Source organism: Asparagus officinalis, chromosome 6 (genome assembly GCF_001876935.1).
Source record: "Asparagus officinalis chromosome 6, Aspof.V1, whole genome shotgun sequence".
NCBI lineage: Eukaryota > Viridiplantae > Streptophyta > Magnoliopsida > Asparagales > Asparagaceae > Asparagus > Asparagus officinalis.
In genome coordinates, this window is record NC_033799.1 from 33566892 (window position 1) to 33578733 (window position 11842).

At 40.1% G+C, this 11842-nt stretch overlaps 1 protein-coding gene across 1 annotated transcript; it reads left to right on the plus strand.

The window, feature by feature from the left end:
- Positions 8226 to 9214, plus strand: LOC109846039 (F-box protein At2g26160-like). Its single transcript, XM_020415261.1, has 2 exons — positions 8226 to 8234; positions 8281 to 9214. Exons 1-2 carry the CDS (start codon positions 8226 to 8228, stop codon positions 9031 to 9033), a joined length of 762 nt encoding a protein of 253 aa, XP_020270850.1. The 3' UTR covers positions 9034 to 9214.

Below are 11842 nucleotides of genomic sequence, written 5' to 3' on the forward strand. Positions count from 1 at the left end.
AGCTACTTAATTTAAGTTTAAAAGTCTTACATATATGAGCAACAGACACATGCAAATTCTCATAACAAAGCACTAAAACATACACCCAGACAAAGAGAAAAAGTTCAACCTGAAGGAAATCAAACCAAAAGATACCATTTAGTCATAGACTCCCATAAATCAACCACAATGATACTAATATCTATTCAGATACAACACACATGCATCTGTTCTGGTTTTAGAACAAATGTAGCAGAGTGTTGTATCTGTACCTCTGCAGATATAGCTCACTCAGCAGTGAGCTGTATTTATACATGTATATACACTATAGCAATCTTTATACATGTATAGAACAAAGTGATGTCTTATGAAATGACAATCAATCTCAATGTGTTTTATGCGCTCATGAAACACTGGATGGTAGCAATCTTTATTGCACTTCGATTGTTGCAATAGAGAGGAGTCGAAGAGAGACAATCAATGCTCATGTCACGCAGAAGCTGTCGCAACCAGATAATGTCAGAGGTAGTATTAGACATAGCTCGGTACCCCGCTTCAGCACTAGATTTTGATACGACATCTTGCTTCTTAGCTCGCCATGATATTAGAGTATCACCAAGAAATACACAAAAACCGCTAATAGATCGATGATCGCTAATGTCACCAGCCCAGTCGGAGTCAGAGAAGGCACGCAGTTGTAGCTTTGATGTTGAGGAGAACAAAAGAGCTCTAGATGAAGTGCCACGAATATAGTGTAGAATACGAAGTACAACAGCATAGTGAGCTGAGGTAGGAGACTGAACAAATTGACTCACCACATGAACAACATAAGCAATGTCTGGTCGAGAAATAGTGAGATACACCAAAGAACCAACAATTTTACGATACCGAGTGGGATTTTTCAAGGGTTCTCTTGTATCAGGTGCTAGTTTTTAATGAAGCTGAATAGGTGTGCCAGCGATCTGATCATCAGCCAACTCAGTTTGAGCCAAAAGATCAGTGATGTATTTTTGTTGAGAAATAAGATATCATTGTGGTCCATATGCAACTTTGAGGCCAAGAAAATATCGAAGATGCCCTAGATCTTTCATCTCAAAAGTTTCATGTAGATGTTGGCATTCTTGTTTTGATGATGATTTACAAACAATTTACTTCTAATGTTGTTTGTCAAGTGTTTGTGTTTTTGTATTAATTGTAGACAAACAACATATTGGGGGATGGATGGAATTACGCTTTAACGATCATATCGAATGGAGGTTGGCGGAATAGTGGGTGAAGCCTATGCAATTCAAGTTGAAGATCCAAGTTCTAGCTTTATCCGCAATGTGTACCAAGTCAAGCAAGTTTATATAAATATGAAATTACATATTTCATATTTATTATTGTGTTTTGGTTTAATTTCATAGATATGAAACAAATATATATTCATATACATCCTCATATGTTTCATACTCTATTATGTTTGAATTTATATTGCATAGAATATGCAATTTTATGAAAATATTGTTTTATTGGTTTTTGGACTTAACAATGATCATATATATCTTTTACTAAGTCTATATAATTATTTTGTAATATTTCAAAACATGGTTAAGCTAAAATGTCAAAACTCATATGTTTATATTTTCATGTTTTGGACCATTTTGAAAAATGATGATATTTCTCATTTGGGAGGTCCTTTTTGAAAACCAATTTTATAGCATGTTTATTATCATGTCTACAATCGTCTCCCAAAGTTTTATAATTTTTGGAATTTATTTGATATTTTTTAACTTGGTTTAAAGTTGAGTTTTTCTGTGCACTTCAGGTCTGTGCATGTTTAGTCGACTCATGAGTCGACTCGTAAGTCGACTCACGAAGTGTAGCGCAGTTATGATTTTTCTTCTGCTGAGTCGACTCATATAAATCGACTCATAAGTCGACTCATAAGTCGACTTATGAAAGAGCCGTTACACAGTAACGGTTGGTTTCCAGCAGTGTTTTCTGGGGGCTTTTTTATCTTTTCAGTTGGGTTTTGGCTGATGTCTTGGGTTATTATAAATACCCCATTGCCTTCAGCTCTTCAACCATCTAAGAGAACGTTTTAACAAAGTTTTAAACAATGGTTTAAGTTTGTTTAGAAGCTTTTAAGCAATTGAGGGTTTGAGTTTGTGAAATCAATTCTACAAGAGCTTGAGGAGATCATCTATTGGAGTTTGAGCATCCAACTATTCTCCCTCTATCTCTTGATCCATTGAGAAGTTTTCTAAACTCTATTTCTAGCTCTTTTATATATTTGATTATCATTGTTATTAAGCTAGAATTATATTGAGTTTAGTTTTGATTTATTTTATCTCTTTGTACACACACAACCATTGAGCTTATTGTATTGGCATACATTGTGTAATTGGGTTGTGGGTTTGTGTGACTTAGAGAGTGAGCTTACAATTTGTTCTCATCCATTGTAGAGAACAAACACTTTGTATTTGAGTCTAATTGTGTTGAATACTTTGTAATACACTAGTACACCAAGAGGAGTGTGTGGTGAGAGACGTAGTCATCCCAAGAGGAGTGAGGTAGGTGGTAATGCCTAGAGAGAGCTTGTAATTCCTAACACTTGAGGGAGACACGGGCTAGAGACCAACACTTGAGGTGGTAGTTAGTGTAGTTACATTGTGTGTGTTGTAAAGTTTTCGGTTAGCTAGAAAACCGTATTGTGAGGTGTAAACGTTTTTCAGGTAAACGTAGAAAACCCGGTGCGATAGTAGAGATATCCTCGAGGTGAGGAGCGGAGATGTAGGTCGTGGGGACCGAACTCCATAAACATATCGTTTGTTTGTGATTGCATTGACGCACTTATTTTCTATGTTCATATCTTATATCGCCTTTGTATATTGCTCATTGTTTATATAACTCACTATCTAGTTTAGTTTGTTTACTCTTGAGTGTTTTGTATATCCTTGCATATATCTCATAGTATATCTTATTGCTAGGATATAGTCTTTTGTTCATATTGCATATTCTTGCTCATAATTAGTTGTATATCTATCTTACAAGAATATATTTGTTAATAAGTTTTAATTAGGATTTAAATCGGATTAGATTAGCATAAACCTTATTCACCCCTCCCTAGGGTCTAACAGTAGAGAAGTCTTCACAGTATTCAGAAATAAAGGATCACTGCCAATAATGACCATATCATCAACATAAAGGAGAAGAATAGTGTGGCCTCTACTAGAGGTATGAACAAACATTGCATGATTGGTCTCACTCTGAATAAAGCCCATATTAAGTATTGCAGAGCTGAATTTCTCAAACCAGCCTCGAGGAGCTTGTTTTAAGCCATATAATGCACGACGAAGATGACAAACTTGTCCTGACAAATGAGGAAGACCTAGAGGAGGTTGCATATAAACTTCTTCATGAAGATCACCACGAAGAAAAGCGTTCTTCACATCAAGCTGATAGAGAGGCCACTGTTGAGCAGCTGCAACAGCAATAAGAGATCGAACTGATGTCATTTTAGCTACAAGAGCAAAAGTATCCTCATAATCAATCCCATATTCTTGGGTAAATCCTCGAGCAATTAGACGAGCCTTGTACGGATCTATTGTACCATCTGAACATATTTTAACTTTATAAACCTATTTGCAACTAATTGGAACTTTGTTTGGAGGTAATGAGACAAGATCCCAGGTACCAGTCTTTTGAAGGGCGGCTAACTCTTCCTTCATAGTTGTTCGCCACTCAAGAGAAAAAGCAGCTTAACGATAAGATGTAGGCTCATGATGCGAATGAATAGTTGTCAAGAAGGCATGAAAAGTAGGAGTAAAAGATGAAGAAAGACAACCAAAGAATTGTTTTGCCTTACGAATACAGAGAGGATAGCGACGATCAGCTAGTGAAGAATCATCATCCTGAGCCGAGTTTGAATGGTCAGCAGGTGAGGCTGGAACATGTACACTTTGGTGATCATCAGAGGATGAAGATGGAGATGGAGAGGAAGGTGATGAATCTACTGGAATCGAAGGTGTGGTAAGCTCAAGAAATGAAAGATCAACGGAAGTAGGTGATGTATTATTATCATTGATGGACTGTCTAGAGTAATATGAAATATGCTCCAAAAAGGTCACATCTCAGGAAATGCGGAGTCACTTTTTAATTGGATCATAATAGCGATATCATTTGTGCTCAAGACTATATCCAAGAAGAACACAAATTGCAGAACGAGGAGATAACTTATCTCTTTCATGAGATGGTAATAGAACTTAACAAGTACAGTCAAACACACGAAGATGTGAATAAGGACGACGGGATGTCAATTTTTCAAATGGTGATATGTCAGAAAGAACTAAAGAGGGCATCAAATTGATGAGATACACAACTATAGCAACAACATCAGCCCAAAATTGTTTAGGCATGGAGCTAGAGATGAGTAATGATCTTGTAGTCTCCATAATATGATGGTGTTTTCTTTCTGAAACACCATTTTGCTGATGTGCATAGGGACATGAAAGCTGTGAAAAAGTACCTTGATCATCTAGAATACGACGAAACTCATGCGAGAGATATTCACCACCAGAATCAGATCGAAAGGTTTTAATAGTAGTGCCAAACTGGGTTTTGATCATAGTAGTGAAATCTTTATAAATTTGAGGTAGAGATGAGCGGTGATGCATAAAATAAACCCAAGTATAATAAGAAAAGTCATCAATAAAGATAATATAATATTTATTACCATTACAAGACGATAAGGGGGTTAGGCCACAAACATCTGAATGAACAAGTTGAAATGGGAAGCTACTTTGAGACTCGTTAAGAGGATAAGGTTTAGTGACGTGGTTAGATAGTTTACATCCCATACAAGTAAACAACCTCAAAATGGGATAACTACCCAAAACGCCATTATTTGAGAGAAAGCAAAGACGATCAGTAGATAAGTGACCTAATCGATGATGCCAAAGATCTCCTACGGAAAAAGCATCAGCATGAGTAGTGACAGAGTGTACGGATGCGGAATGGGTGATAGAAGTGGATGATAGTGTTAGATGATCCATAATGTAAAGTTCATCACGCCTATGTCCCTGACCAACCAAGGCTTCGGTCTAACGATCCTGCACATAACAAGAAGTAGAGTAAAAAAACCACAATACAATTATGATCAGTTATTTGACTAACTGAAAGTAAGTTCAATGAAAGATGTGGTCTGTGTAAAACAAATGAAACAGATAAGCGACCAGTAATAGATCCCTTATGTGTAGCAGAGAGAGGATCCATTTGTTGTAAAAACATTGACTTGAGAAGGTAAAGGTGATGGAGAGGATAAAACAGGTGCATGTGGAGTCATATGAAATGAAGCACCAGAGTCTAGTATCCAAATATTTTTTGGTATACCTGTGGGACCAGAGGTAGTGAAAAAAGTATGACCAGAGGTACCAAATGGAGAGGATGTAAGGACACTCAGAGCATCAACTGGAGAGGAGATAGAGGTGTCCCGCCCTTGAAGCATCTGGATCAATTATGACATAGAAAGAGTAACACTCGAAGTAGATTCCTCAGGAGCACTAGAGAAAACAACCGGGTTTGTAGAACACTCATCGGCAAAAGATTTATCACCCGAAGTTACCACAATAGCAGTCGATCGTTGACGAGGATGTCGGTTTTCAGCTTGTTGTTGCTTAAAACAATTTTGGATGATATGTCCAGGACGACGACATTACCGACAATAATTATTCCTTTGTTTATTGGAAGAGACCGATGGTGCTGAAACAGTGGCCGAAGATGAATGTGGTACAAATGGTTGTTGAGCAACCAAAGCACCTTGAATAGAAGCAGTCTTTGTGTTTAGGACACGTTGGTGAGTCTCTTTAGCGATAAGTTCGGCCAAGGCATCATCAAGAGTTGGTAGTGGTGACCGATGAAGAATTTGACCGTGCAATGACTCATACTCAGGTCGCAGACGCATCAAGAATTGAAATAGTCGATGTTGATCGCGAACACGATGCTGCTTGGTGGCACATGCACAAGCCGCACAAGTTTAACACAAAGGTTCCTCCATTATTGCAAGTTGGCGCCATTGAGCATGCATAAAATTATTAAAATCTTGGATGGATCGCTCATCTTGTTGAGCAAAAGAGAGTTCTTAGTAGACAAAATATGAGTGAACATGACTAGATTGTTGATAAAGTCATTGCAATTGGCGCCACATGGCAAGTGCAGTCTGGAGACTAACAAGCTGCATGTGGATGATAATCTCTATGGAGGAAGAAATAATGTCACGTGCTCGGCAGTCTGCAAGAGCCCATGCCGCTGCTTGCTTAGCATCAGCTCCAGATTCAGGAGGCGACGTGCCATCAATGTGGTTCGTGAGATCAAGAGCATCAAAAAGAAGTTGCACAGAAATCGACCACTCATGGTAATTGTTCCCTATAAATTCACATCAAGCTGAGGAAACTTTTCAATAAAGTTTGCAGTCATGTTTAAAATAGAACCCGAAGGTTTAAAATAGAACCCCAAAGGTTTAAAATAGAACCCAAAGGTTAGAAAGAAATCTGAATGTTAGGATGAAACCCGAATGTTAGAAAAAAAACCCGAAGGTTTAAAATAGAATGAACCCGAAGGTTAAAATGAACCCGAAGGTTAGGATCGTCCATTTTTTTAGTAGAATAATGGAATATAAATTCAACTAGTGTTGCTCGTGCCTCTCTCTCCTCTCAAAAAGAAAAGCTCAACGAAAAGAAGAGCCCAACAAAGTCTCTCTCTAAATATTCAGTAACCTGGCCCAACAAAAAGAAAAGCCCAAACCCAATACAGAAAAAACACACAAAAGCAGCAGCAGATGCCCAACAAATTCTCTCTCTCGGCCTCAGGTCTCACCGCTCGAGGACTCCTGCGTCGGATCTGAAGTAGATTCTCCAGCCTTTACCGGAGTAGATCGATCCGAAGTCGATGCCGTCGGATCTGAACGGAGAATCGGACGGGGGATGCCGTCGGATCTAAACGGAGAATCGGACGGGGGCCGCGGCGGCGGCTGCAAGAGTCGGCAGATCGTATACTCCAACTAATTTAATTGATAATTGTTTTGTTATTAATGTTGCTAAAACTGATGCAATACATAGATCATGTTAACCTTTCTTTAAAAAAGTTACATAGTTTTGTCATGTCATCAACGGAGGTTACTGACATGGCCGTCGGATCTGAACTAATCCTATATATATGTATGTAGACTGTGTAGTAGCTAGGAATGACATTTTTCTACAAAATTGAATGCCTAGAACTTTGGTATGCGTATTAGTTTATTTTGATAATTTTCTAGCTTTGGTTTAGGAACTAGTCTTTGCCAATTGTCTTTCCTCAATTTTAGTGATCATAATCTTTGACCTTCAATTTAAACATGACCTGCAATCTTAGATTCAAGAGTAACTCTGATTTAATACAATTATCTAATCTTAGAGAAAGAGTTAATTTCTAATGAAAACAATTGTTCTAAATAAGTCCTCCTTCCTGGTTGGAATGTATGTAATTATGTGCTACTGTTTTTGCAGCATGTTTTAACTTATTAATTACTTAGCCTATAGCATCTTATTTCTTTCTTTAATTTTTTTTATTGGTACTTATTGTTTTCAGAAATATTATAAAAAATGGGCTCACTCGATGGACTCCCTATCGATATCTTGCGACTGATAGTTGAAAAGATAGTTGGTCATGCAGATGTTCTTCGGTTTGGTGCTGTTTCTAGGAAATTCCGCTCTTTTGTCATGGATAATATTCACTCCCGTCGAAATTACCATTGTGCCTCTGTGTCCTGCCTAGTAAACCCCCTCCCCTGCCAATGCTAATGCAGTGTAATGACAACGAGTGGGAAAACATCAACTTCTTTTCTATTTCAGATTGGAAACGGCACGGGGAGTTTCTCGTGCCAGAAATAAGAAATAAGTGGTCTGTTGGATCTCGTTATGGTTGGTTGTTCACGGTTGATACACAAGGTCGAAGCATACAGCTGCTGAATCCGCTAACAAGGGCCCAAATCCCTCTCCCATCGCTTGACGCATTCGAACATCCCACTAGTTGGGTCAATTACGATGAACACACCGATTTCGGATTTGTTCGTAAGGCTGTCATATCATCAGATCCTTCAAATAAGAGGAGAAATTTGGATGGTGATGATGATTGCGTACTAGTGATTGCAATCATCACTATGTTTGAAGTGCTATCATTTTGTAGGGTCGGAGATGACAAGTGGAATACTAGTGATTGCAATCATCACTATGTTTGAAGTGCTATCATTTTGTAGGGTCGGAGATGACAAGTGGACTAATGTAGAGGGTTCCCCCTTGTATATCAGAAGTGCTATCATTTTGTAGGGTCGGAGATGACAAGTGGACTAATGTAGAGGGTTCCCCCTTGTATATCACAGATGTCATCTGGTACAAGGGTGAGGTTTATGCGGTTGATGGGTGTGGGGTAGCTGTTGTTTATGATTTTGCAGGTGATAAGACGATCAAACAAATTGCATATTCACCGGACGATTTACTTAGCCGTGAGAGGTATCTGGTTGTGTCGACAAATGGAGACTTGCTACAAGTTGTAAGAGAAAAAGCGTATGAACGGTCAGATAAAGAAGAAGATGAGTTTTTGTTGCCAACATGTGATTTTGTGGTGTATAAGCTTGAAGTTTTTGATGAGCCAGTCAAGCCTGAAGGTGTTGGCTACTCCACCCTCAAAACTCGGAACACCACCCTCAACCGCAGAATCCCAACTAACCACAAATTCAATTTTAAATGGGTTGAGATGGAAAACTTGGGAGATCACGCAATATTCGTGGGTCAGAACTACTCATTTTGTGTGCCTGCAGGTGAATACCAAGGATGCAAGCCAAATTGCATATATTTTACAGATCATGGATTGCTCCATAGCATCATTGCAAGGGGAAATTTGGACCAGGAGGAGATCCATGAATACTCTGCTTGTGACATGGCCATTTATAACTTCAAAGATAAGTATTTTGAAGAGTTTACCCAACTAAATGACAGGTATCATGTCCCGCCCATTTGGATCACTCCAAACCCATGGTAGATAGATGTATTGTTCGTTATTTCGATCTTGTTTCCGATATGTGAGATTTTTATTTATGCGGTGTGGCTAATTCAGTCGGGTAACTTAATCTGTTTATGCAGTGTGTGTGGTTAATTTAGTCAAGTGCATTACTCTGAATGTGAGATTTTTATATATGAAGTATGGTTAATTTATTTAAGTACATTACTCTTGATTATTTTTAGTCCTATGCTCTCAGGTTGTTAAACATTTGCAGGACCTGAAAACTAGTTACGTTGAAGATAGAATTGGTAGAGTAAACCAATCCTCAGACTCGGGTAATATGCTTACGTTTATGGGCAGTAGTGATCCAACAATTTTTTAACTCAATTCAATTTTATTTTATTTCATTAATTTTTTATATAAATATATATTCAAAATGAGCGCTTCCGGAGTCTATCTACAAGCACTGGAAGGAAACAAGGGTTTTAATATTTTTTCGGTCATGACAAAAGAAGAAACAAGTTCAAATATTTGGCGTATAATTGTAGGTTTGTAGTTAATACTTGGGGGTGATAATTGGCAATTTGTCAGACGTGAAATGAATAATTAACCGTCTATTATAGTATCAAAATTTGAAGACTTAGTAGAGCATCAAATAAGAAAAGCATCTACACAATTAAGAAACCTTGAATTATATTTTCAATTATCAAAACATGAGACCTCAGGCATTGCCAAACGGCGCAAGTGATAGCCCAATACGTTAAAGCAACCAGAAATAACAGCAGGAATGATGCTTTTACAGAGCAAGTTCCAGCAGCCTCCCAGTTGGAGTCCTAGTCAGCAAGCTCTCAAGCAGTTTTGCATATTAAAAATTATTTAAATTAGGTCTTGGGAAGTCAGTCATACTATATTTTATGATAGCGATTTCCAACAAGCCCTCCTAGTTAGGTAGCCTCAACAATATTCAAAAAAAACCCCTCATAACAATAGCAGCTACACCCAATAACAAAAATCCCCAACCCAAACTTCTTTCGCCAACCTCCACCCCAAAATCCCCCCCAAACCCTCTGCACCCAATCTTTCAGCCCAAACCTCCACCCAAATCCCAATATCCTCCGACCCAAACGCCTTCTCCCGACGACGATCAATTATCCGGCGACGTACGACCTGCGCAGCTTCTATCTCCCCAAACCCCAATCTTCCTAGCGACGACCGCCCGCACTCAATCTTCGACGACGACGACGACCCGCCAATGGCTCTGGCTTGTCCCCCCCCCCTCCCCCCCCCCCCCCCCTCCCCCACACCGCACCACTCCCCCCCCCCCCCTCCCCCCCCACAACCCCAAACCCTCGACATCGCCCGGAGCACGCGTCTGCGAGGCCTCTTCGTCCCGCCAAATCATCTTCAGCTCCCTTGTGTTGGCATCAATTTGGTTAGGAGGATTTTTGTAGGGCGCTGGGGGCGGTTTTGTAAAAATTTCAGAGCCAGCTTGGGGTAGCTCCCAAGCGCTCCACAAATTTGTGGAGCGCTTGGGAGCTCCGATGGCTGCAAGCTCCACGTCAGCGTTGAGAGCCCTTGAGAGCGGGCTTGGGAGGTTGCTGGAGGGTATGCAGAATCGTTCCACCGCCACATCAGCCTTGAGAGCTCTTTTACGAGCTTGCTGCCCTTGCTCTAACAAACAGCATTTGCCATTAAAAAAAAAGGGGGATGTGACATAGGGAAAAGATACATCATATTAGCAATTTTTAACGTAATGAAGATTCGCGTTTGTTGGGGCGGATTCACGCCCACCGCCGCGGAAGCGATATCACCTGAGAGATAGCCCTAGCTTTCGTTATCACAAAAGCACAAGTCAACCTCTATATTCTTGTTTCTCAAAGGAAACGAGAATAGATAATGAAATTCTTATTTCTCAAAGGAAACAAGAATTGAAAGTGATATATTTCATCAAAGTAAAATATACACTCTTCCTCTCATCAGCTCTAAGACCGAATATTGAGGGAACCTACAAGCTATGACAACTCACAGATAAAACAAATACAAACACGAGATTTACGTGGTTCGGCTAACTAGCCTACGTCCACGGGAGGGGGGGTTTCACTATGAGGAGAATACCAAACTTACAAGTTCTCTCTCACTCACTCTTTCTTTTCTCTCAAAGAAAACTCACACAACCCACTTGATTTTTCCCACAATTTTCCCACACAAAAACTCCTCCACCACCACCTCTATTTATAGCAGAAGAGGTGGGGGGGCTCAGAAAGAAAGCAGCTCACACGAAGGCGGGCGGCGCGAACGCGAGCAGCAAGCGGCGCACAAAACTCGAGTTGTCCACTCGAGCACGTCGTGGGCAGGCGAAGAACTCGTCCGCACAAGGGACAAGCCGCAGCGGGCACGTGGGTGGGCCCCCCCACGATCACAATTCTCTACCTCGTACATCATTTGATAAACCTCAAATTTTGAACGAACACCAGAATCACCCCACGAACTCCACCAGAGAGATTCAGGCTAAACCAGGCCAAGGCCAGCTGCGTCACTATACCGCGACTGCCTACGTACCCTCCACCGGGATCAAGCTAACCGTAGTTCTGAAATTATTCTCCAACATAGTCTCCACCTCACCTCCATCTCTGCCCCGCAGGGCCATGCCCTCTTGGACAACTCAACACGGGCTAATATGAAGCAAGTCCAAGCAATGCTGGAACTTGCTGCCTGTGACCACCTTGGTTAACATGTCCGCGGGATTCTCATTCGTGTGCACCTTCATGAGAGAAATATCACCATCCTCTATGACATCCCGTACAAAATGATACCTGACATCGATATGCTTGGTACGAGCATGATGAAC